This window comes from Neovison vison, chromosome 6, assembly GCF_020171115.1.
Source record: "Neovison vison isolate M4711 chromosome 6, ASM_NN_V1, whole genome shotgun sequence".
Lineage (NCBI taxonomy): Eukaryota > Metazoa > Chordata > Mammalia > Carnivora > Mustelidae > Neogale > Neogale vison.
Window position 1 is genome coordinate 134,069,971 of NC_058096.1, and position 27,192 is coordinate 134,097,162.

At 41.8% G+C, this 27,192-nt stretch overlaps 1 protein-coding gene across 5 annotated transcripts in view; it reads left to right on the forward strand.

Moving 5' to 3' along the window:
• MFSD14C (major facilitator superfamily domain containing 14C) overlaps window positions 1-23,463 on the forward strand; it is a 57,985-nt gene extending 34,522 nt beyond the window's left edge. Inside the window, exons 1-8 of one of the 5 annotated variants that reach the window (XR_006385044.1) lie at window positions 13,444-13,471; window positions 14,285-14,327; window positions 14,468-14,688; window positions 21,606-21,666; window positions 21,774-21,809; window positions 21,889-21,958; window positions 22,080-22,174; window positions 23,273-23,463. Coding sequence is in view for 1 of the 5 variants with exons in the window: in XM_044252403.1 (XP_044108338.1) it covers window positions 6,696-6,823; window positions 13,357-13,453 (225 nt within the window). In the remaining 4 variants the exon portion in view is untranslated. Of the gene's footprint in view, window positions 1-6,695; window positions 6,824-13,356; window positions 13,472-14,284; window positions 14,689-16,216; window positions 16,250-21,605; window positions 21,667-21,773; window positions 21,810-21,888; window positions 21,959-22,079; window positions 22,175-23,272 lie in introns of those variants that run through there. The other 4 variants (XR_006385043.1, XR_006385046.1, XR_006385045.1 and 1 more) reach the window with 4 other exon arrangements.
• The last annotated feature ends 3,729 nt before the right edge of the window (window positions 23,464-27,192 follow it).

Sequence of the window (27,192 nt, forward strand, 5' to 3'; positions counted from 1 at the left end):
TATTAGCAATTTTTTTCTTTTCATTAGTTATTAGGAGATTTATAACATACATTAAAAGAATTACTTTAATAAATGGACTCGGATGATTTGGGGTTAGCAAGTCTGAAATTTGTCGGGCAGGCTGAACTCAGGCAAGAGTTGATCCTATAGTCAGTCCTAAGGCAGAACTCATTCTTCTCCTGGAAACCTCAGCTTTTGCTCTTAAGGCCATCAGCTAACTGGATGAGCCTCTCCCCATATTGTTGAGGGTGATACCCTTTACTTTAAAACCAACGGCAACAAAATAACCTTCACAGGAACCCCCACACTACATTTGATGAAACAGCTGGGTGCTATAGCCTAGCCAAGGTGACAGCATCACAGTAGTTGTAGCTACACTTTGTCAGAAATGTTACACCAGGGCACCTGGGTGGCTCAGTGGGTTGAGCCACTGCCTTTGATCTCAGGGTCCTGGGATCGAGTCCTGCCATTGGGCTTTCTGCTCAGCAGGGAGACTGCTTCCCTCTCTCCCTCTGCCTGCCTCTCTGTCTACTTGTGATCTCTCTTTGTCAAATAAATAAATAAAATCTTAAAAAAAAAGATTTAAAAAAAATGTTATACCAGACTGAGAGCCAGGTGTGGCAGGTGAAGTCCTGTTATGACTGCTGGTTGATAGCAGCAGGTGGACTGACTGTAATCATTTTCAACATTAAAACCAATTGGTCTGATGACCTGACGTCTGCCTTGTAACTTGTTGAAACTTTTTTCTTCAGCAGCTATGTTTTATGTTTATGACAAAAGTACACATATCAGTGTCCCAGACTCAGCAGGTCATGTGTCCAGGGTTTTATGCCTAGAGTGATCAGTATGAAAAGGGTGGCGCTAAAGCAGGAAGTGACGATCTGGTCTAGCTTTGACATCACAGTGAAGGCTGGGGAAAGGGGAAAAAGTAGAAGGCCCAGCAGGCCAGTTAATGGGGTGACCACAGGGGTTCACATGCAGATGTGCTGCTTCTCAGTCTAGACTTGACCATCAACTTTGATTAAGGAAATGGCAAGTAGATCCTCTGCCAGGATGCTCTTCCAGGGATATTTAATATGTCAAGTTTCTGCAGCTCAGATCATGATCTCATAGTTGGGGGACAGAGCCCTGCATCAGCCTCCACACTCAGCATAGAGTCTGCCTGGGATCCTCTGTCCTTCCTGTTTGTGTGCTTTCTACCCCCCAACCCCCAAAATAAATAAATCTTTAAAATAAAATAAATAAAATAAACATAAGATTACCCACAAGTGGGAAAGACGTGTGCTTTAGGTTGGAGACCCTGAAATGTTAACAGATTAAGAATTGGTTTGAATTGTGGACTTATGGGTTGGGACTCAGGTTCTGGAGCCACCTCACATCTGAACCGAAACCTGCCTCTGCTGCTTACGAGCCTCGGGCTAGCTACTTAATCTTATAGTGCCAAGTCACAGCATCAGGACATGTGTGTGGAAGGTGTGGAAGAGTCTGGCATATGTGGATCCTAGCTGTTACTGTTACTACTTTAGAACATACACTGAGCTTTCCTGGAGTCAGGATTTGAAGTAGGGACCTACTACTTGTAAGTAGGAAAAGTCAACTTATATTTTAATTAAAACAATTTCACTTTCATCTGCTTTTTATTTCTTCTTTCTTTTAGTGACTCTTTCCTACTTTGCTCCTTTACCTCAGAACAAAACAACACGCCCTAGCCTTCCTGCCCGTATCATTATTTCCTTGAAGGCTCTGGCACCAACTGTTCTTTGACCCTTCTCCAGCTTTGCAGTTTCACTTTTCCAAACTTTAATCGAATTAAAATCACTTTATGTGTCACATTTCTCATTTGCCCTCTTGCATTGATTGATGTGTACCCTCTGAAGGGAAGCTCTTTAATGTGCAGGGTCTCAGTGGGCCCTAAGTCAGAGAGGTAACCCTGTGTTAATACTGTTTTTGCGTGAAAATATTTGTTCTAGTCAATTACACAAATAAAAACACAGTTCCATTGGTGTATGGTTTTCTCTGCTCTTTTAAGAAATGAGAAATTTTTTTTTAAAGATTTTATTTATTTATTTGAGAGAGAGAGACAGTGAGAGAGAGCACGAGCGAGAAGGTCAGAGAGCGAAGCAGACTCCCCATGGAGCTGGGAGCCCGATGCGGGACTCGATCCCGGGACTCCAGGATCACGCCCCGAGCCGAAGGCAGTCGTCCAACCAACTGAGCCACCCAGGCGAATTGAACAAATCTAAAATTGATCTAGAATCTAGAAAATGAACAAATCTAATTTGGGGGTAACAAGTCTACATGTTGCAAGTTCCTCATAGCTTATTAAAGAATACTGAAAATTTGTCATAGTATGTGAACCTTTTCAAGGAAAAGTGAAAATTTTCAGAAGTAGTTAAATGACTTTGTACTCTATTCTGTGAAGCCATTGCTCCCCCACATTCATTTGTAAAGTTAATTATGCTATTTGAAAGAAAACAAAAAAACATTCTTAGGTTTAAAAATACTGACCCAACTGTTTTCAGTCAAATATTTGCCAACTGCATATGTTAAGGAAAACGTATGCTTAAAACTTTTATGATGGCTATATGAAAGTGTAAAATTCATGTGTGTTTGCTTCAGGTAAGTTTTATTTGTCATTCTATGTATGCTTTAAAATGTTACTTGGAAAAAAATGTTACTTGGGTAATTGCATTTAATTGAACGATAAACTCTAATTAGAGCGGAAAAGTCATGTCAGAAATACTGGCCAAGGCACCTGAGTGGCTTACGTTGGTTAAGTGTTTGCCTTTGGCTCCGGTCATGCTCCCGGGGTCCTGCTCAGTGAGGAGCCTGCTTCTCCCTCCCTCTGCTGCTTCTCCAGCTTGTACGCCCCCCCTTTCCCTCTGTCAAGTAAATAAAATAAAATCTTTATTTTATTTATTTGAAAGAGATCACAAGTAGGCAGAGAGAGAGGAGGAAGCAGGCTCCCCGCTGAGCAGAGAACCCGATATGGGGCATGATTCCAGGACCCAGAGATCATGACTGGAGCTGAAGGCAGAGGTTTTAACCCACTGAGCCACCCAGGCGCCCCAGTTAAAATAAAATCTTAAAAAAAAGAAAAAAAATACTGGCCAATTAATTATGCCACCGTACCCACGTCTGTTGGGAAGTTAACTAACTGTAACGACTGTGTGAGCTGTTGGTGAATATTGCTGTCTGCACCCAGACTCCTACACACCGTGTTGCATCTCGTACTGGTTGGGCTGGGACAGCATAGTACCCACTGATCCTCATTATGTTTGGATTTCATGTTTGCAAATCCACCTACTCAGTGAGTTTATCTGTGACCCCAGATCAGTACAGTGCTTCCGTGGTCATTCATGCCCCCCTGGGTGAGGGGGAGTGTCAGGTACCAGCCCCTCATTTCTAGCTGAGTTCGAATTTGTGTCTGTTTGAGGTTTTACTCTGTACCTGTGTCCTTGTGGTCCATTTAGTGCTACGTTTTTTGCATCTTCGTGTCTTTTGTTGGTGATTTGGCTATTTAAAATGTACCCAAGGTAGTGCAGCAGTGCTGACTAGTATCTTTAAGCGTGGGAGGTTGTGATGTGCCTTATGGAGAAAATACTGTCAGATGAGCCTCATTCAAGGCATGAATCATGGTGCTGTTGATTTAGAGTTCAGTGTTCAGCGGTCAACAATGTATATTAAGGATAGTGTCTTTAAAGAGAAACACACATAAATCATGGTTGTGTATTGATCAGTTAATGGAATTAGGTGACCAGAGCCTTACAGAAAGCTAAGGAGCATTGGCTCCACATTCTCTAGTTCAGTGTTTCTCACAACCTTATAGAATATAACCACTGTGGGTAATGAGAATCAGCGGTATTTCTGATCAAGAAAAGGGGTCTGAGGTCTGTCTGGTGTTACTTTTTAAACATTTTGTTCTCATCTGCAGATTCTGTCAGGGTACAAATACCCTCAGTCTGTTGCTCTCACAATGTGGCCTGATAGCATCTGGGGCCAGGTCGGGTAGTAAAGACATCACTCTGGCATAGTAAAAGTGATTTTTAGAAATTCATGTTTTCCAAAGAGCCAAGTACAGTTGACCTTGAACAACCCAGGTTTGAATTGCATGGGTTCACTTGCAGACTGTTTTTTTCTTTTGGCTGTCGTGTATTTTTGGTTATGATCTTTCTAACATTTTCTTTTCATTAGCTTACTTTAAGAATACAGTATGTAATACATAAAATATACAAATAATATACAAAATACCATTGATCAACTGTTTACATTATTGATAAAGCTTCTGGTCAACAGCTTAATTATGGGGAAGTCAAAAATTATGTGTGGGTTTTTTTTTTAAAGATTTTATTTATTTGAGAGCGTACACAAGCAGAGGAAGAGGGAGAAGCCGACTCCCCCACTGAGCAGGGAGCCCGACGTGGGGCCCGATCCTAGGACCCTGGGATCATGACCTGAGGTGAAGGCAGACACCTAACGACTGAGCCACCCAGGTGTCCCCATATGTGGATTTTTGACCATATGATGTAGAGGGTGTTGTTGCACCAAACTGTGTTCTTCAGGGCTCAGCTGCATGAGATTGTATGTTAGAATCTTAATTAAAAAGGTGGTCCGGTGCCTGGGTGCCTCTTTTGGTTAAGCAACTTCCTTCAGCTCAGGTTATGATCTCTGAGTCCCTGGATGGAGTCCCGCATTGGACTCCCAGCTCCACAGGGAGTCTGCTTCTCCTTCTGACCTCCCCTCTCATGCTCTCTCTCTCACTCTCTCAAATAAATAAATAAAATCTTTAAAAAAGGGGGGGTAGGTTGTCCCAGAAGATGTTTTCAGTATCTATTACTGTTACTAAGAATTTGATTAAAATAATGTTTTTAATGGATAAATTACCATTTAAAATCCATAATCTGGAAGACAGCATTTTTTTTTCTGTAAAAACTGTGTTACTTTAAACATTTCTTTAATGTTTGGCCTTTTTAAAAGATTTTATTTATTTACTTTTCAAAGAGAGAGGGAGAGAGAGCACAAGCAGGGGAGTGGCAGACAGAGGGAGAAGCAGGCTCCCCACTGAACAAGGAGCCTGATGTGGGACTCAATCCCAGGACCCTGAGATCATGACCTGAGCCAAAGGCAGACGCTTAAGGGACTGAGCCACCCAGCCATCCTGCCTTCTCATTTTTTTGTTTAAAAATGGCATATTTTAAAACATTGTGTGAAGTCTCAAGTGTGGGAAGTGTATGCCAAGTGGGCACAGCGAAGTCCCATTGGCACAAAGGAAAATGGCATATCAGAAAACTGAGAAGTACTACATATAGCGAAAGCACAGAATGTGCGTTAGGTGCTGGATTTTGGAGGGTACTGTGTGTATGCAATGCTGAGCAATTTCAGATACACAGCAGCAGGAGGTATAATGAACACCCATGTACTTACCACCCAGTTTCATTATTTATCAACATTTTCCTACTCATGTCTCCTCTGTCTCAGTTTTCCCCTACTTATTTTTTTTTATAAAAGCTAAGTTCAGAAACTCATTATTTCACCCATAAGTACCCACTGAAAAATTTTAATCTGTGCACAGTGGAGGCTATGGCAGGGTTTTAAAGATTTTTTATTATTATTTTAGAGCGAGTATGAATGAGGGGGAGGAGCAGAGAGGGAAGAAGGAGAGACTTTAATGCAGTCCCTGCACTGAGTTCAGAGCCCGATGCAGGGCCCAGTCTCATGATTCCGACATGACCCGAGCTGAAACCAACGGTCGGACGCTTAAGTGACTGAGCCACCCAGGTGCCCCAAGACCACCCAAGACCAGGGTTTAAAGAAGGGATTGAACGGAGGTTTGCAGCTCATAAGGGGAGCACATCCTGTATGGAGGGTCAGCTCGGGGCCAAGTGGGCAAGAAAGTGTCTTCACTGCAGCACATGATTTGGAGCTATGCATATAATTAAGTTTCTGGCCTCTTCCTGCATGCTTGGTGTGTGTTCATCTCATGGGCCATCTGTAGGTGTACATCATATCACTGCTTCTCCAGAAAAATAGGCGCCCCCCCCTGCCATTTTCCATTTTCTAACAGCATGCTTAGAACTTCGTTAGGATTTTTTTTTTTTTCATTTCCAGTCCTGTTTTTATTTGGGCAATAAACAAGTGAAATTGTAATGGTAAATTGACTGCTCTGGGCAGTGAGACCATGCTAATGGGCTGACTTGTAATGATGTAGGGTTTTTCATTGTTCAGTTATCCACTGTGTAGTACATCATCAGTTTTTGATGTAGTGTTCAGTGATTGATTAATTGCATACAACACCCAGTGCCTGTTGCAGTATGTGCGCTCCTTAATACCCATCACCCAACTACCCTATCCCTCCCCTCTCTCCCCTCTGAAACCCTCCACTGTTTCCCAGAGCCCATAGTTTCTCATAGTTCCTCTTGCTTTCTGATTTCTCCCCCTTCAGTTTTCCCTTCCTTCCCCAGTGGTCCTCCGTGCTATTCCTTATGTTCCACATATGTCTAAAACCATATTATAATTGTCTTTCTCTGCTTGACTTATTTCATTAGAATGTTTTTAAATGACACTTTATATTTAATGTTTCAAATTAGTCTGTTTTGGGGCCAGTGAAATAAATTGGAGCATTCAGAAAGTAAGAATTACAAGTGATTGGGGGACCACATTGTAAATTTGACCTTTGTTTCTGCTTTCCCATCCAGGGCCTGCTGTCTTTTCTGAGTGCCCCCCTCATAGGCACTCTGTCTGATGTGTGGGGGAGGAAACCCTTTCTCCTCGGCACTGTGTTCTCCACCTGCTTCCTAATTCCACTGATGAGGATCAGCCCTTGGTGAATGGCTTTGTTTTGGGTCACATGTGAATGATACGTCTGCAAAGCATTTCTTAACCATTTCAAAGCAATTGATACTTGTATTTATATTTGATTTCTTTGGTAATACTGAAAGCCGATTTGGGCTCTAAGATGTATAAAGATGTCGCTAAGGGGGCACCTGGGTGGCTCCGTGGGTTCAAGCCTCTGCCTTCGGCTTGGGTCATGATCCCAGGGTCCTGGGATCAAGCCCCACATTGGGCTCTCTGCTCAGCAGGGAGTCTGCTTCCACCTCTCTCTCTGCCTGCCTCTCTGCCTACTTGTGATATCTCTCTGTCAAATAAATAAATAAAAATCTTTAAAAAAAGGTCTCTAAGAGCAGCTGTTTTTGCCATCAGGTCAGTTAAAGGATTGGGTCCTGGGAGGGGCTGACTGTCGCTGTAGTCACCCCTTTGGCTCAGCTGACTGCAAATGTGTTGTCATTTCACTGCTCTCTAGGGCATCTATGAAAAAAGTTTACATCAATAGACATGAGTCACTTTTGAGTACACAGTAGTGAGACCAAGAGACTGTTCTAAATCATAATGTGAATTTGATCTTATTTTTTCTTGATAAATAGGGAGAGAATACTTAACATATAACTAAATACCAAAGATGGTTTGGAATTTGCACCTGAGCTGTACCTTAGTTGTTTTTCTTGGTTCCAGAATATGGTATTTGTCCAAAATTTTTGTTGCTGAGCAACTCGTCCTAAGGTGTGAAGAACACACCTTAAAATGAAAGTTTTTGTGTGTGTGTGTGTGTGTGTTAATGCATTAATATTTCTTTTTTGGATCATGTGAAAATATCCTTATTTGATCATATGATAATTTTATATCAGTATTTGTTACATTATAAATATGTTGGTTTAGTGGGTCCTTTTATTTTCTGCGAGATGATGAATTTTTATTAAATAATTATTGAGTCTTTCCGAGAACAAGTCATACTTTTCCATGCTTTTCCAATAAATGAGGGCTTTTTTTAATGTCCTCTCAATATCTTAAAATATTTTTTGTTAGATTTTCCACTGATTTTGCCTCTTCCCTTCCCATTTTCATACTGTTGCTTTTGCTTATATTGATTAATGAATAATGCTAAGTAAAAGTGATAATGGACTTAACGTCTCATGTATATAAAGCAAATATTGTAATGTTTCATCATTTGAGTGTTCAGTGCATTGAAAAATATTGTTACTATGAAGAATTATATTAATAGATTTTCTTTTTTTTAATTTTTATTATGCTAAGTTGGTCATCATTAGTCATTAGTCCTTGATGCAGTGTTCCATGATTCATTGTTTGCGTATAACACCCAGTGCTCATTGCAATACGTGCCCTTAATACCCATCACGAGGCTAATCCATCCCCCATCCCACTCCCCTCTGAAACCCTAAATTTCCCGGAGTCCATAGTCTCTCATGGCTTGTCTCCCCCTCTGATTTCCCCCACTTCATTTTTCCCTTCCTATTCCTAATGTCCTCTATGCTATTCCTTATGTTCCACATATAAATGAAACCGTATGATAATTGTTTTTCTCTGCTTGACTTATTTCACTCAGCAGAATCCCCTCCAGTTCCATCCATGTTGATTTAGAGGTAGGTGTTCACCCTTTCTGATGGCCGTATGGTAGTCCACTGTAATATACACCACATCTTCTTTATCCATTCATCTACTGAAGGGCATCTCAGCTCCTTCCACAGTTTGGCTGTTGTAACATTGCTGCTGTGAACATTGGGTGTATGTGCCCCTTTTTTTTTTCACTACATCTGTATATTTGGGGTAAATACTTAGTAGTGCAGTGGCTAGGTCATAGGGCAGCTCTGTTTTTAACTTCTTGAGGAACCGCTACTGTTTTTCTTTCTTTCTTTCTTTCTTTTTTAATTTTTTTAATTTTTTATTAAAAAATTTTTTGTTAATTTATTTGACAGACAGAGGTCACAGGTAGGCAGAGAGGCTGGCAGAGAGAAAGGAAGGAAAGCAGGCTCCCTGCTGAGCAAAGAGCCCGACTCGGGGCTCGATCCCAGGACTCTGGGATCATGACCTGAGCTGAAGGCAGAGGCTTTAACCCACTGAGCCACCCAGCAACCTCTCTACTGTTTTTCCAAAGTGGCTGCGCCAGCTTGCATTCCCACCAACAGTGTAGGAGGCTTCCCCTTTCTCCACATCCTCACCAACGTCTGTTGTTTCCTACCTTGTTAGTTTTAGCCATTTTGACTGGTGTATGGTGGTATCTCATTGTGGTTTTGACTTGAATTTCCCTGATGGCTCATGATATAGAACATTTTTAATGTGTCTGTAAGCCATTTGTATGTCATCTTTGGAGAAGTGTCTGTTTGTTCATGTCTTATGCCCATTTCTTGACTTGAAAATTTGGTTTTTTGGTGTTTGGAAAGTTCTTTATAGATCTTGGATATCAGCCCTTTATCTGTAGTATCATTTGCAGATATCTTCTCCCTATCCGTGGGTTGCCTCTTTGTTTTGTTGACTCTTTCCTTTGCTGTGCAAAAGACTTCTATCTTGATGAAGTCCTAAAAGTTCATCTTCACTTATGTTTCCCATGCCTTCAGAGACATGTCTTGCAGAAGTTGCTGTGGCCGATGTCGAAGAGGTTACTGCCTGTGTTATTCTCTAGGATTTTGATGGATTCCTGTCTCACATTGAGGTCTCTCATTCATTTTGAACTTATCTTTGTGTACGGTGTAAGAGGATGGTCGTTTCCTTCTTCTGTATATAGCTGTCCAATTTTTCCAGCACCATTTATTGAAGAGACTGTCTTTTTTCCATGGGATATTTTTCCTGCTTTATCAAAGATTAGTTGACCATAGAGTTGAGGGTCTATATCTGGGCTCTCTATTCTGTTCCATTGATCTGTGTGTCTGTTTTTGTGCCAGTACCATGCTGTCTTAGTGATCATAGCTTTGTAATGTAGCTTGAAATCAGGCAACCTGATGCCCCAGCTTGTTTATCTTTTTCAGTATTTTCTTGGTGATTTGGGGGTCTTTTCTGGTTCCATACAAATTTTAGGATTGTTTGTTCTAGCTCTTTGAAAAATGCCAATGTTATTTTGATAGGGGTTGAAAGATTGCTTTGGGCAACATAGACATTTTAACAATGTTTATTCTTCCAGTCCATGAGCATGGAATGTTTTTCCATCTTTTTGTGTGTTCTTCAGTTTCTTTCATAAGTGTTCTGTAGTTCCTTGAGTATAGCTCCTTTGCCTCTTTGGTTAGGTTTATTCCAAGGTATGTTAGGGGTTTTGGTGCTGTTATAAATGGAATCGATTCTCTAAATTTCTGAATCTACAGTTATATTATCAGTGTATAGAAAAGCAACTGATTTCTGTGCCCTGATTCTGTATCCTGCCACATTACTGTATTGCTATATGAGTTCTAGTAATTGGGGCATGGAGTCTTTTGGGTTTTCCACATAAAGTATCATGTCATCTGCTATGAGAGTTTGACTACTTCTTTGCCAATTTGAATACCCTTTATTTCTTTTGTTGTCTGATTGTTGTTGCTAGGGCTTCTAGTACTATATTGAAGGAAAGTGGTGAGCATGGGCACCCTTGTCATGTTCCTGATCTTAAGGGAAAAGCTGAGAGCTTTTGAGAATGATACTCGCTTTGGGCTTTTCATAGATGTTTTTTATGAATTTGAGGAATGTTCCCTCTATCTATATACTCTGAAGACTTTTAATCAGGAAAGGATGCTGTACTTTGTCAAATGCTTTTTCTGCATCAATTGAGAGGACCATATGATTCTGGTCTCTTCTCTTTTTTTTTAAAGATTTTATTTATTTATTTGACAGAGAGAGATCAGAAGCAGGCTCACTGCTGAACAGAGAGCCCGATGTGGGACTCGATCCCAGGACCCTGAGATCATGACCTGAGCCAAAGGCAGCGGCCAAACCCACTGAGCCACCCAGGCGCCCTCTTGTCTCTTCTCTTACTAGTGTGTCATACTGATTGATTTGTGAATGTTGAACCACCCTTGCAGTCCATGAATAAATCACACCTGGCTGTGATGGATAATCCTTTTAATGTACAATTGGATCCTGTGGGCTAGGATCTTGTTTTTTTTTTTTAAGATTGATTTATTTATTTGACAGATCACAAGTAGGCAGAGAGGCAGGCAGAGAGAGACGGGGAAGCAGGCTCCCTGCTGAGCAGAGAGCCCGATATGGGGCTTGATCCCAGTACCCTGGGATCATGACCTGAGCTGAAAGCAGAGGCTTTAACCCACTGAGCCACCCAGGCGCCCCTAGGATCTTTTTGAGTATTTTGGCATCCATGTTTTTCTTGGTCTCTAATTCTCCTTTTTGATGGGGTCTTTGCCTGTTTTGGGGGTAAGGGTAATGCTGGACTCATGAATTAGTTTGGAAGTTTTCCTCCTGTTTCTGTTTTTTTGGAACAGCTTCAGGAGAATAAGTATTATTTCTTCTTTAAATATTTGGTAGAATTCTCCTGGGAATCCATCAGGCCCTGAAATCTTGTTTTTTGGGAGGTTTTTGATCACTGCTTCAAAAGATGGTTCATTCTTCTGCCTCGTTTACCCTGGCAGTCAGAGTATCCAGTGTAGACTGCATTTAATTCATATTATTTTTATGTTTGGCCTGATTAGATCTCTTTTCTGCTCTTAGAGATTCTGTGTCTTTGCTAATATTTTTCTCAAACCTAAATATCGACTTCATAATTGTTGCTCTGATGTCAGTTTCTGACATCTTGGTTATATCCATATCCATTAGGTCTGTGGCAGAGGCCACAATCTCTGATTCTTTCCTTTGTTTGGGGTTCCTCCACTTAATCCTTCTGTTGTGGGGGGTGGTTGAGGGAATGTACAGAGTCCGAAGTATTAAGCACGACCCAAGCAAGATGCACCTGTTTTATAGAAACCTTAGGGTTGTCAGTCTCTTCTTCCAGCCTGTCTTCTAGGGATGGGCCTGCTGCGGCTGTTATTTAGGCAACCCTGCTTGGGCAGAGTTGCCATGCTCCCTGTTGGGGTGCGGGGTGTGGGCTCAGTGAAAACTGGTTTTGGGGGGCTTTTGTTCCATGGCTGTTTTCCCAGGTGGCTTTCCACGTTTCTTCCAAGAGTCAGAGCAGTAGTGACCACATCCAAACCTCTGTCTCAAGACAGAGAAATCGCAGTCTGCTCTTCACTGAGCTCTCCAGGCCACACTGTCTCCATTTCTGTCTGCACTGCTAAAACCCACAGCCTCCCCAGTCCTCCACAGTCTGCACCCCACAGCAAAACTCCCAGTGGTGATACCCAGGGCCAGGCATGTCTCTGCCCTTTGTGCTTCTAAAACCACAAGCCACCCCCAGTTCCACAGGCACACCTGTAGCTCCTGGATCCTGTCTGGGGCCTGCACTAAAAGTCTCTTCCTGGCCACCACAGGTCCACCAGTCTGTACCTGGTTCCCAGCACAGGGCGCTCTTGTGCTCCTGTGTTATATCACCTTCCCAGCGCCAGCGCATGGCGGCTTCCTCTCCCTTCTGCTTATCCTCCAATATCTGCGCAGCATCACGGCTCCTTGCTTCATACCTTGAGATTGTTGGAGATATTCTGTTTGTGGAGATCCAGATATATATTCTTACATCTCAGGCTGATTTGTGAGTGTTCAGAATGGTTTGGTAGATACCCATCTAAATTCAGGGGACTGGTTGAAATAGAGTCCCCTACTCCCCTGCCATTTTTTTCCCGATCCCCTTATATTATTTTCTAATAATTCTTATATTATTTTCTAATAATTTCTAATAATTTTATAATTATTTTCTAATAATAATTATTAGATTTTCTAATACTGAAATATCCTTATGTCTCAGGATAAACCCTACATTTTGTTCTGTGGAATTTTGTTTGGTCATATCTTAACTAGATTTTTTTTAAAGCATCTGTGCCTGTGAATGAAATTATAGTCTTAAATGCATTAATATTGTTATGATTTCTGCTTTTATGTAGCTCTTTTACTTATTTTTAAGATTCTGAGAGAGAGCGAGCATGCGCATGTGTGTGCAAGAGCGGGGGGGAAGGGCAGAAGGAAAAGAGAGTTTTACTCCCTGCTGAGCAGGGGGCCCCACATGAGGCTGAGTCCCAGGACCCGGAAATCATGACCTGAGCCGAAGGCAGACACTTGACCAGCAGAGCCACCCAGGCGCCCCTGTGTAGTAGCTCTTTTAAGTTATTTGCTGTATGTGTCTTTTTCTTAGCTAAAGCCAGGAAAATTTAAGTTTTTATTTCTCTTTTGTTGGCTGCCTTTAAAACCATATCCCCTTACTCTTTAATTTTTTTCAGCTGCATGTACTGACTCCCTTTAAGCAGTTACAGACGTGGTGTGTTTCTACTTCTTCCCCATTTTATCATTTTATTAGTTGTCCTTTGTATCTTTAAATATACATATACATGTATTTGTTTTTAAATTTATGTTTTGGTTTATAATCTTTACATGATACTTTGGTTCTGATTATAAAAATGTATGCACACTACCTTTCTCTTCGTAATTAAAATAATCTTTTTATAGGTGGTACTTGGCGATGATTTCTGTGTCTGGAGTCTTCTTTGTCACATTCTCTGTGATATTTACCTATGTAGCTGATGTCACTCAAGAACACGAGTGAAGTACTGCTTATGGATGGGTAAGAGGACAGTTTATGTTTTTAACCAGAGAAGTAATTAGCATCCTATTTAAAAATGTATTGGAAAGTAAGATTTAAAATAAGCTACAAATACTGATTTACATAAGAGAAAATGTAAAGCAATTGAAGTTTTAAAAGGAGGTTTATGAAGTTTAAAATAAAAAGATGGAAATTACTAGTAAGGGACGCCTGGGTGGCTCAGTTGGTTAAGCAGCTGCCTTCGGCTCAGGTCATGATCCCAGCATCCTGAGATCGAGTCCCACATCGGGCTCCTTGCTCAGCGGGGAGCCTGCTTCTCCCTCTGCCTCTGCCTGCCTCTCTGTCTGCCTGTGCTCACTCTCTCTCCCTCTCTCTCTGACAAATAAATAAATAAAATCTTAAAAAAAAAAAAGAAAAGAAATTACTAGTAATATATCCTCTGGCTTTAGGGTGGGAAATTTGGCAGGAATGTGTGAGTTGTCAGCTGCAAAATTATTTCAGAAGTTGATTTGATTTGTTTATTTTAGCTTATCTCTTGAGGAAATATAAATAATAAACAGGTGCTAAGCACATAAGTCCCTGCAAAGCTCATTGGAGTCAGAGAGATGCTGCACCTCAGCCCTGCTAATCCACTGTTAACTGCATTGCTGGTTGTGTGTCTTCGATGCTTCTTTGGCAGATGGTACTGTAGAGAAAGGAATTTTTTTCAGCACATGATTGTTGAGTATGTGACACGAGTTGTAGGAGACCTTGTTTTTGGATAGTTGAGTATTTTGGATAGTTGAGAATCATTTCTAATTTTCTGAGGTGGGTTATGGCTTTATGGTTCTGCAGGGGAAGACAGATGTGTACAAGAGGACAGGCTGAAGCCCTTGAGGTCAGAGTGTCAGGACTGGAGTGGCTGGGGGCGGGGAGGGAGATGCCCTGTGAGCATCTGTGGGTGTGTGTCTGGGACGTGAACTTGCTGAGGCACGTGACAGTTGTTGAGGGGTGACATTTTCCCTTCTTCTCTTCTAGGTTCGTTGGCTACCCTAGTCATACTTAAATTGACATCAAAGAGATTACCAGGGGAAAACGTTTAATTTTGTACAGAGCTCCACAAAGACCTGAGAGACCCAAAGGCAGTTGGGCAGTTGGAGCTGGTGTGCCATCCTGCACTGAGGAGAAAGGGGGGTGGGGCCTGGGGCTTTAGAGGGAAAGAAAACCGCTCACAGGACGAGGAGAAGAGCAAATGTTTGGTAAATAAATGTTTGCCGTGCCCTGCAAAAAAACCTTTCTTTTTTTTTTTTAAAGATTTTATTTATTTATTTGACAGAAATCACAAGTAGGCAGAGAGGCAGGCAGAGAGAGAGAGAGGGAAGCAGGCTCCCTGCCGAGCAGAGAGCCCGATGCGGGACTCGATCCCAGGACCCTGAGATCATGACCTGAGCCGAAGGCAGCGGCTTAACCCACTGAGCCACCCAGGCGCCCCCAAAAAACCTTTCTGATATAAAAAGTTATCTCTGGCAGTTATCTAGGAAGGTAGGCCCCCTATCTAAATTCTTTCAGGCTCTGAAAGAGAAGCCAAAAAGCTTGCCCTGAGGCTAAGGCCATAACACCCTGAACAGGCCCGATCTCGTCTGATCTCAGGAAACCTTCCCTGAGCCTGCTGGGTCTTCATTGTCTTCACCCAGAATAGTCTGTGCGCAGAGGGGTGTAGTTGGGGTGGCGCCTTCTCCCCGTCCACGTGCCCGGGGCTCTTCTCTCAGCTTCCCGTGTTGGGAAGTGTTTACAGTGAGAAAAGGTGGAAGAAGAAAAATGTGCCTGGGTTCTGGAGCAAGTTGTAGGAGGACTGAAGGCCAGAAGCCCGGGTTACTTCTTCTTTTCCCAAGCCTTTCTCTTTCTCTTGAGTCCTACTTCCTGGAAGATAGTGAGGAGTCATAGTTGTATAGAGGCCAGTTACTGCTGTTCCATAAAACACATCAGCAGCTCTCACTTTGCTGACTTCAGACATTAGTTTAAAAACTTATTCATCCGCACTACCTCCCCTCCACCTGCTTACTGCCTGCTTTCCCCTCGCCTTCACCCGCCCTCCCACCCGGAAGGTCCCTCCCACCACATCCTGAGATGGTCTCCCGCCGCCATCTCCAGAATGCGGTGCCAGAGCGCAGAGGGAGAGGCTGCTAGGAGCCTTCCAAAAAGGCGAGGGGTTGCATGGTGGCTCGGAACAGCAGAGTTGAGAAAGGGCCAGAAGCCTCATTCACTATGTTTGTGCAGCTTTTCTACATGATGGGAAATACCCATTGAGATACTCCTTTCCCATCAGTTTTTTTTTTTAACCCAAACCCTAACTTGGTCATAGGAGTCAGGATGTTGACCAGTGACTAACCTTTATGTGTACCCTAAGTTGTCAGATGTTAAGATGACAGAACTTAAAAAAAAAAAGGAAAGAAAGAAAGTTTGCAGGCTGCTATTCCTTACAGGAATCCTCCCTACAGGAGGATTTACTGCCAGTTATCTACAGGACCGGCCAGTCTAGCTGGGGCCCGTGAAGTCAGGGCTGCACCAGGAGGCCTTGCGGGCCTGGCCTCGGTGCTGACGCCTTGGTGCTGGTGCCCTGCTGTGCCAGCTGTGCTCCTTTATGGGGATTTTGGCTCTGATTCAGATACACCGAATCTGAAGTCTTACACTCTTTTTTTTTTTTTTAAGATTTATTTTATTTGAGAGAGAGAGAAGCAGACTCCGTGCTGGGCAAGGACCCTGAGAGCATGACCTGAGCTGAAATCAGGAGTCGGACACTTACCCGACTGAGCCATCCAGGTGCCCCCTAAACTCATTTCTTAAACTCTGTTTTGAGAGCTTAGAAGAAGGATTCTCACTAAGATTTCCGTCTCTGCCAGTTTGAGGTTTTCTCTGTAGCAGTTTACAAATAATGAAATTATGGAAATACTAGAAAATAGGGTACTTTCTCAAAGCAGTTGCAGGGTGCGTCACACGGAAGGGAAAGATGAATTAGAAAGTGACCGTGGTTTGGATGTACGCATTATTTCTAGATGAGCATTAGTCTCAGTCCATCGGAAGCAGCTGCTGTAGCCCTTCCCAAGTTTTCTGAGGAGGAGCTTAGTAGAATGCAGTCATTTTCCATTCAAAACTCATGTATCAGGTGTGTTCATATATATTAAATCATTGTCCTAGGATAATACATTTAATTCCATTGTTTGTAATGACCGAATCTTGAGTTATTGAAAAATTTTTGTTTTAGAAAGTGTCCATTTGGCTAGAAAACAATTATGATGGTAGATTTAGAAATGTCATTTTGACAAATGATGAAACAAGTTCTTGTTTTCTTCTTTAAATTCAAGTGATTGTTAGATCCTTTAAACTTGGAATGCTGTGGGATTATGAAAAGCAGCTTCAGTGAAATGAAGCAGCTGTAAGTCTAACTGTATGCACATTTTGGCCGGAAAAATGAGAGATTAGAAAAGGGCTCCCATTCTTGCTCATCATATGAACTTAAGAGTTATTTAGGAATCACACAGAGAACATTGGGAGATGGAGAGGTTAAGAGAGTTGGGGGAAATCAGGAGGAGACTGAGAAACAAATTGAGGGTTTTGGAGGGAAGGGGGTGGGAAGAAAGAGCCTGGTGGTGGGTACCTAGGAGGGCACAGATTGCATGGAGCACTGGGTGTGGTGCATCAACAATGAATTTTGGAACACTGAAAAAAAAGTGTATAAATAAATAAATAAAAGGTTATTTAACTTAGGGCACCTGGGTGGCTTAGTTCGACTCAGGTCATGATCTCGGGGTTCTGGGATTGAGCCCTGCATTGGGCTCCCTGCTGTTCTGCCTACTTGTGGTCTATCTCTGTCAAATAAATAAAATCTTTAAAAAAAGTTACTTTTCCATTGTTATTTGTACATTGAGTACAAATTTTTGGTTTACATACAAAAATGTGAAGACTAAGAAAATGAAAACTTATGAATAAATGACTGACTTATTGACCCATTTTGTGCAGAAATGAGGTGGTTAGCACTGGAGGACCCGGTGGCAGTGCTCTCTTAGCAGCCTGCATGTCATTGCAATTTATAATGTACTTATGTAACAGCCCTCATCTTCTCAAAATAATATGAAAAACCTGCAGGGCAGGAGCTCTGTCTTCTTCTGGTACAGAGTGGGTACTTGGTAAATACTAGACCTGATTTGTGACCCAGGATGTGATCTATTCTGGAGAATGTTCCATGTGCATTAGAGGAGAATGTGTATTGTTGCTTTGGGATGGAATGTTCTGGATATATATGTGATGTCCTTCTGGTCCAGTGTGTCATTCAAGCCTTTATTTCCTTGTTGATCTTTTTCTTGCATGATCTGTCCATTTCAGTGAGGAGAGTGTTAAAGCTCCCTACTCTTCTTGTATCATTGTCAATGTGTTTCTTTGATTTTGTTATTAATTGGTTTATATAGTTGGCTGCTCCCATGTTTGGGGCATAGATATTTAAAATTGTTAGCTCTTCTTGTTGGAAAGACCCTGGAGTATGCTATAGTGTCCTTCCTCATCTCTTTTATTATAGTCCTTGGCATAAAATCTAGTTGATCTGATAGAAGGATTGCCACCCAGCTTACTTCTGATGTTCATTAGCATGGTAAATTGTTTTCCACACCCTCACTTTAAATCTGTAGGTGCCTTTGGGTCTAAAGTGAGTTTCTTTTAGGCAGCATATTGTTGGGTTTTGTTTTTATATCCATTCTGATACCCTGTGTCTTTTGATTGGGGCATTTAACCCATTTACATTCAGGGGAACTAGGGAGAGATATGAATTTAGTGCCGTTGTATTGCCTGTAAGATGACTGTTACTGTATGTTGTCTCTGTTTCTTTCTGATCTACAACTTTTAGGCTCTCTCTTTGCTTAGAGGACCGCTTTCAATATTTCTTGTAGAGGTGGTTTGGTGTTTGCAAATTCTTTCAGTTTTTGTTTGTTCTGGAAGCTTCTTATCTCTCTTTCTATTTTCAATCATATTCTAGCTGGATATAGTAATCTTGGCTGCATATTTTTTCTCGTTTATTGCTCTGAATATATCTTGCCAGTCCTTGCTGGCCTTCCAGGTTTCTGTGGAAAAGTCTGCTGCCAATATAATATTTTTACCATTGTACGTTACAGACGTCTTGTCCCGGGGTGCTGTCAGGATTTTCTCTTTGTCGCTAAGACTTGTAAATTTTACTATTAGATGACGGGGTGTGGACCGATTCTTACTGATTTTGATGGGGGTTCTCTACACCTCCTGGATTTTGATGCTTGCTCCCTTTGCCATATTAGGGAAATTCTCTCCAATAGTTCTCTCCAATATACCTTCTGCTCTGCTCTCTCTTTCTTCTCCTTCTAATGTTGTTTTGTCTTATGGTATCACTTATCTCTGGAATTCTCCCCAAGTGGTCCTGTAGTTGTTTGTCTCTCTTTTGCTCAGCTTCTTTATTCTCTGTCAGTTGGTCTTCTATATCACTAATTCTTTCTTCTGTCTCATTTATCCTAGCAGTAAGAGCCTCCATCTTTGATTGCACCTCTTTAATAGCTTTTTTGATTTCAGCTTGGTTAAACTGTAGTTCTTTTATTTCTCCAGAAAGAGCTTTTATATCTCTAGATAGGGTTTCTTTAATATCTTCCATGCCTTTTTGGAGCGTGGCTAGAACCTTGAGAATCGTCATTCTGAACTCTAGATCTGACATATTACCAGTGTCTGTATTGATTAGGTCCCTAGCCTTCGGTACTACCTCTTGTTCTTTTTTTTGTGGTGAGTTTTTCGGCCTGTCATTTTGTCCAGATAAGAATATATGAAGGAGCAAATAAAATACTAAAAGGGTGGCAAAGACCCCAGGAAAGTGTGCTTGAGCTAAATCAGAAGAGACCCCAAATCGTGGTGGGGGAGAAGGGGGTAAAAGGAAGTTCAGGGAAAAAAAATTTACAAAGAAACAAATAATGAAATAATATTAAGAAGATATATATATATATATATATATATATACACACACGCATATTACACTGGTGACTAGAACAGGGTCACTCACTTAATTTTGGGTGTATTTTTGTCTCTTAGAAGAAATTACCTCCCCAAATTTTAAAGAATGGAAAACATATGTAAGAGTAAACACAATGAAGGGACAGAATATGACTATTAAGATGAAAAAAAATTTTTTTTAATTTCTAAAAAAGGAGTTGATAGGTAAGTTGGTTGGGAGAACAAAGAAAAAGAAATTGGAGAAGATTTGCTCAGGCTGGAGAGTAGAACAAGCCCAGTGGTAGATTTAGGGTATAGTTTCATCTATTAGAAGAAGTTGTACCCAAATTTTTTAGAAGAAAAAACCCTATGTGTATACAAAAACTTTAGTTAGATACAATGAAGGATAACATATGACAATAATAATGAAGGTTCGAAAAAGATTTTTTAATGAAAAGTATTGTTAAGATAAACTAGTTAAAAAACGTTAAAAGAAGAAAGGGTAAAAGTTAAAAAAATTAGCAGAAGATAAATAAAATAAAAAAATTAACTTTGCAAGACTAAAGTATCATGAGGAGAAAGCCATGAATTCCATGGTTTGCTCTCTCCTCCTCTGGTATTCCCCTGTTCTCCTTGGGAAGTGAACTTGGTCTTGGCTGGATTTCTTGTTGATCTTCTCAGGGAGGGGCCTGTTGTAGTGATTCTCAGGTGTCTTTGCCCCAGGCGGAATTGTACCACCCTTTCCAGAGGCCAGGCTAAGTAATCCGCTGGGGTTCACTTTCAGGAGCTTTTGTTCCCTGAACACTTTCCATAGAGTTCCAGAGGTCAGTAATGAAAGTGGCGGCCACCCAGTCTCTGGCATGGAGGAGCCAAGAGCTCAGGGCCCCCACTCCTCAGTGCGCCCTCAGAGAAAACTGCTCAACCATTTCCCTCTCCCTGGCCTCCGACTGCGCTCAGACCTCACCAGGCTGTGACCAAGCATCTCTGTCTCTGGCCCACAGTTCTACCTGGAGTCTCTGAAACCCTTAGATCCCTGAGCTCTTCCGGGGGGATCTCCCCAGTTCTTTTGGTGACCCCACTCACAGAGCAGTGGCCTGTGCCATGGATTACAGTTCAAGGTAACCCTGATTTGAGAGGTCACTCCTTGGCTCTCTCTCTGTTGCCGGCTTCCCCACTCTAATACCTGTGAGTTCTGTGACACTCAGACACCTCTGGTCCTTCTGTGACCCTGCAGGACTTCGGGCCACACCGTTCCCGCATGGGCTTTACCCCGATTTAGCCTCTGGAGTGATGTCCCTCAGTGGACATCTCTTTTAAAAGTCCTGATTTTGTGCTCCGTTGCTTGTCAGGAGCCAGACCCTCCCCCCGGGGTCTATCTTCCCGTCGCTTTGGATTCACTTCTCCGTGGGTCCTACCTTTCAGAAAGTAGTCAATTTTCAGTTTCTAGAATTGATGCTCTTCTCTTCAATCTCCTGTTAGATTTGTAGGTGTTCGGAATGGTTTGATAAGCTATCTAGCTCATCTCCTGCTACCTGATGTCATCTCAGCCTGCTACTTCTCCGCCATCTTGATTCCTTCCTCCCTTTGGATTGTTAATCTTTTTACATTTTGAGGACTCAATTAAGTAATATACACTAAAATTCAGAGGATGTATCCAGAGCGAATTAACAGACACGGAAAGATAAGGCACAAAACAATTATGTTACTAAACATGTCAGGATCCCCAGTGTTGGCCTGACTCTGTGGAAACTGGCTCCATACCAGTATCCTTGGGGTGGTGTCTTGAGGAAAACTGTTTGTCCTAGGATGAATCCTACCCATCAGCCCAGTAGTGGCTCTAATGGCGCTGGTCTTTGCAAACCTGGGAACCATAGCAAGGATAGACGTTAAAGGAGAATAGAGCTTCATGACAAAAGACATTTGTCATGTGATAACTGAGGGAAAAATTGAAAACGGGTAAGGAAGCTATGTCAGTTTTGATCCTGCAGGCAAGGAAAAATGATTAGGGAAAGGCTGTAAGAATAGCTTTGATCCTGCAGACCAGTTATAGTCAGGTGAAAGTGTTTCCTGTGTCAGGATCAGTTGTATGAGGGGACAGATAAGAGGAGGATGGCCACATTGGCAGATGATTGAAAATCACACCCAGTGTTGGGTTTTGTCTGATGAAAACAATTGTCCCTCACAGACAAGAAGTGGAAGAAACGCGGAATAAGTTGCAGGAGTCTGACCTCACCTTCATCCACAAGGTAACCTGAGCTGTGTCCAACACACTGACCCCTTGGCGCCCCCTGCAGGTGATGGTAGTGGCCCTTAGAGCCCTGAACATGGGTTTCTGGTGTGTTGGCTTTTTCAGATCGGAGTTCAGGAAAGGAATGCTCTGGCTAACTGGGTAAGTGTTTTCCTTTTCCTCATCTTTGTTTGGGGCACAGTCGGGCACAACTGAAGGTGGGTGTGTTTTTCTGCCACAGATGCAGGCTCGGTATTGGGAAACAAGGATGATGCAGCAGAGCAGGGAGAACGCCTACCTGAAATACAAATGTGAGATTTTGACGTGCATTTTTATGGGTGTTTGGAGAGGTGACGGCTATGCTGTTTACTGCCTAGGAGAGGACGTGGTGTTGTAATTCTTAGAGATGTCCATTCTTTTTCTGTGTTCAAGACTGTGCGTGATGAAAGGGGAGATGCTGCCCGTGGGATCCATGAGGTGGGAACCGATGCCAGGAAGGCCTGAGTTGCAGAAGCCTGTGTGGCAAGGTAGGCAGCACGATGTGAAATGCAACAGCCTGATTTTTGCTGTGAAACCACACGGTGTCCTTCCTGTTCCTGTGGGTAATCGCTGTGTGTCCTGCAGAGAATCACAAGCCTGCAGGTTCTTTGAAGGGGTGACAGGAGGGTGCTTTCCTTATATGCCCCCAGGCAGAAGGACACTTGCCCCCGTGACAGGTGGAGCTCACGCTGCACCACACCTTCCCCCCTGCTAACCCCTTCGAAAAAGCTGATCCTGGGAAGGTGGGAGGCGAGCACCCTTCCCACCTTGACTCAGTGGTCAAGTCTTGGGGAAGAAAAAGGCCTTCTCAGGGCCTCAGCTTTTATTTTAATCAGTCATAGAGAGAACATATTGGATTCTGAGGTCACTAGAGCAATAGGAGTTGAAGTACATAAAGAACCTGCAGGGGCTTCTGGGCGACTCAGTCGGTTAAGCAGCAGAATCTTGATTCCTGCTCAGGTCATGATCCTCAAGCTTTTGAGATTGAGCCCTAAGTTGGGCTTGGTGCTGAGTGTGGAGCCTATCTGGGATTGTCCTTCTCCCTCACCTTCTCCCCCATCCCTCTTTGCTCACAAGTTTGTGTTTTCTCTGTCTCTTCTCAAAAAGAAAAAAATAATAATAATTGGCAAAAAATCTGGGCTCTGACCATTCACCATTCTCACTGTTTAAATGAAAATAGCTCCATGCCAATGAGCATGTGGTGAAAAAATAACGAATAATGTTTTTCTGAAAATGAATAAATTGAAAAAAAAATGTTTATTTAAGTCCACAAAATACACTAAGAGTGTGATACCTCAGCCCTGGTAGTGGCAATTCTCATTTCAAAGACAAGGCAAAGAGCCCCCTTTTTTCTATTAAATGTCAGGTCCTAGCCACAATGAAGTAAAATATAGTTAAGAGAACAGGTATAATCAGATATTTCTGTGTGAGATGTGAAGACAATTATTGTCTATCACATACAGACTCACAGATGTGGCCACACACCCAAGTGTTCATCCAAGGCCTCAGATACACTATGGGAGGCAGAGAGCATTTAGGAAAACACAAGGTCCCATTGTACTAACCCAAATCCTCTTGCCTTACAGGGTAATCATTTTGTAATCTGAAGACTTCCTTGATCTCCAACAACCAGGCTCCAGTGAGTTTATATCTAGTCAAGATATGAATGTTTCTGCCTGGTGGTCTGAATTCTTTCCCTGCCCATCCTGTCCCCTGTGCTTTGTCTCTCCTGGTATCTCCCCAATAAACTGTTCATGGTTCTGTCTCTGTAACATCTGAAATGTTATTGATTTTTTTTTCTTAATGACAATTTGAGCTCCCAGAAGCCAGAACAAGCAATTAGAGGAATGGCTGCTAACAATGTAATTCTGGCCAGTGAGGAAGCTTGTAAGTGGCAGATCTCAAGGGTGACAAATGTGTCTTTCTATCACTGTCTCCCATTCTGCTGAACTCTTGACATGAAGACTGTGGGATAGGGTTGGGGCAGAGGTAGGGAAGATACCTTTGGAGCTTGGAGCATTTCACTAGCAGGGATAGGAGGGCTGAAGTGGTATTAAAGGGGGAGGAGAGAGAATAGCCAAGACACTTTTAACCTATTTAGGGTATAATAACAGTAATGCTGAGTAAAAGAGGAGCAAACCTCACTGTATTGCCTGTTCCCAAAAGATTCTGTTGTCTGGACCCAGAATTTAGGTTGTGCTGTTGGAAATGATGGCTTAGGTATCTCATGGCCTGGCTTGGGTCAGTTCAGGAAATTATCCACCATTTATTTTCCCAAGAAGATACATTCTGAGTTCCAATTAGTCAAACTTTCTGATACATTTTTGGAATGCAATCAAGTTTTAAATTGGGAAATGCCTGTAGCTCCTCATTAGCATTCCTCTATGCCAATGCCTGTAATCCCGTTTAGAATGTAGTTTAAGAAATCATTCAGCAGAAATGAGAAATTCATGTATACTAAATAAAGTAATGATCTTTATCAAATTTTAGGGGTACAGGGAGTTGCACTGGTTTGGGCTGGTATTTCTGGATTAATAGAGGAGACTAATTCCATGCAAAATAATGCTAGAAGGTCAATTATGGTTTCAGAACACTGAATAACATATCTATTTTAGTTAAGAGTTTCTTTATGTAGCTATGGGACTGAATTTAGTTCTGTGCTTTTTTGGAAAGTCCTGATCTTTTTTCTTTGTAAGCTTACCATACATCAATCCCATGCTCCCTCCTTTCACTCACTGGCTCCAATTCCTGTGTTTTTTGGCTTTGACTTTCCCATAGTACATAGCTGTGGTTGTCAAAATCGTGTGTTGAGGTTTTAAAAATTCACAAGGGATGGATAATGTTAAATGCTATGTTTTGTCATATTTACATGCTGGTTTTCCAAGCATTATATTAAAGAAACAAAAGACTCATTGCTGATTTCTAAACCATAGTTTTTATCATATACTTTTTATTCCATGCACTTTTGCTCTGTTTCATCTGACTTCTGTCGATAATCTGTTGTCAATTAAATTTAAGTCATATACTTTCTTTTAGTGCTCTCTTTGATGGATTTCGCTGTTTCCAAACAAGTAAGAATATTTTTCTCCTAAACCTTTTCATTTAGATAACATTGTACTTCATTCTATCAGAAGTATAAATGTCTTTTTTTTTCCAAAATCTTCTGAGAAGACAGGGTTATATATACAGGAAGATATTTTAAAATGATACCTTACAAACTACTTCCCAAATACAGTGTCAGGATAGTGGAGGGTCAAGGCTATGCTAGGCAGTGGTAACTCAGAAAGACTTACAGGACCTAAAGCATATCATCCATGGGGGAGTACCAGTTGCTTCACTGGGTCAGGTTATATTCAGAAAGTAATTTTCAGATTTTCCCTTACAGTCAGAAAGAAGGCCCTAATTTGTTAGGACAACACGGAGTTTTTCATCACTGGCCTTCAGCCATTATTTTTAGCTTCACTTCCAGATGTTCTTGTCCATTCTTGTGCTCAATTCTTTTTTCTGTCCAATTTCTCCATAAGAATTTTTGCACATTTCTATCATTGTACTTAATGACACTGTGTTTTGTTTTTTTGTGTGTAAATAGTGTTTAGGTAGGTACCCTTCCTCCTAGCTAGAATGCAAGCTTCTTAAATGCAGAAAACACATTTTATTCCTTTTTGTAGCATGGAGCTGTGTCACAGTAACTACTTAATGTGTAAGTTAAGTGAGAAAAATAAAAGATGCTATTTTCCAAGAAAGGTAATATTAATGCATTTGTCCAATTAATTGTATTACTGTTTTTGTCAGAGAAACAAGAAGATATCAGGGTTCTACGAGATACAAATGAAATATAATGTATACTATTTGATTGCATATGTGAGAAGAGATAACCTTTCTTATCCATATAGCTCGAAGTTTATTCCTATTACCTCTCCTTCAGGAAGGAGTCCAGATGGGATCCCCCAGTGGCCACCTTCAGCTGTTGGCAATAACATGAGGGCAGAGTGGGTTGGCAGGGTGTCCGTGACCCGGATGGAAGGAGGAAATGCAGGAAATGCAGAATTTCCCACTGAAATGCAAAGTGGGAAAAGGCAACCAAGGAAGCCTTTATCAGCTTCACAGTTTTATCTTCTCTTGGTTTTGTTTTTGCCAAGTTTTGTTTTAGGGTATAGTTGGTCAGAAAGGCATAGAAGATGATGACAGCTGGTGTCTGTGCTTGTATGTACTCAAATAAGGTGACTAAGGTGGCAGGCAAGATGGTAGGACAGATGGCTGGCCCTTGGATGGCTTTGAGGAGGTGGGCTGGGCTGCCCTCCTCCACCTCCTATTTCTCCTGGTGTGAAAAAGGTACGAAAAAAGTCATGGAGGGTACTTTAATATACATTGAAAGCAGAGATAAAATGATACTACATAAAACTGTCACCTCTGGGGCACCTGGGTGGCTCAGTGGGTTAAGGCCTCTGCCTTCGGCTCGGGTCATGATCCCAGGGTCCTGGGATTGAGCCCCGCATTGGGCTCTCTGCTCAGCGGGGAGCCTGCTTCCTCCTCTGTCTGCCTGCCTCTCTGCCTACTTGTGATCTCTGTCTGCCAAATAAATAAATAAAATATATTTTTAAAAAACTGTCACCTCTGAAGTCCACTTACTTGAAGTATAAGAAAATGCTAAACTTGGGTCATACACCTAATCATAATAATGAGCAACTTATAAAGCATATATTTTTGTGGAGAGTTGTTTAAGCCCAATATAGTAGTTCTTTTTTTTTTTTTAAGATTTTATTTATTTATTTATTTATTTATTTGACAGAGAGAGAGAGAGAGATCACAAGCAGGCAGAGAGGCAGGCAGAGAGAGAGGAGAAAGCAGGCTTCCCACTGAGCAGAGAGCCCGATGTGGGGCCTGATCCCAGGACCCTGAGATCATGTCCCAGGCCGAAGGCAGCGTCCCAACCCACTGAGCCACCCAGGCGCCCCTATAACATAATTTTAATAGGTGCATAGTGTTGATTACATATATATATATAATAGTTTATTTAATGAATTCTATCTTGTAGGAACTTAACATTTTTTTTTCAAAATTTCACTGTTATGGGCGATTTTCCATATTACTATTCATTAGAGAAATGAGACAGTGCAATTTTTATTTGTGACGGACCTAAATGTCAGAATTATATTAGCAATGGTATTTTAGTATGCCACATTTAAGGCATCAATGTCAGCAACATATAAAATGCATAATATTTACTTACACATATTTTATATAAGAACTACCCTTCATTAGGTGTCCAATCTAAGGCAGGTTCTGTGCTAAGTGATCAGGATGGTATCTCATGTAATCCTAGTACTTGTCCTAGCACATAGATTTGATAATTATTCCCCAGTGGCCAGATAAGGAAACCAAAGTTGGTCAACTTTGGCTAGAACAACTGCCCCAAATGCACAGGTAGTAAGAGGCAGTGTCAGGTGCTAACTCAAATCACCTAATATTTGAGCCACTATCATGCTGTCTTTCCTTGCCTTGATAA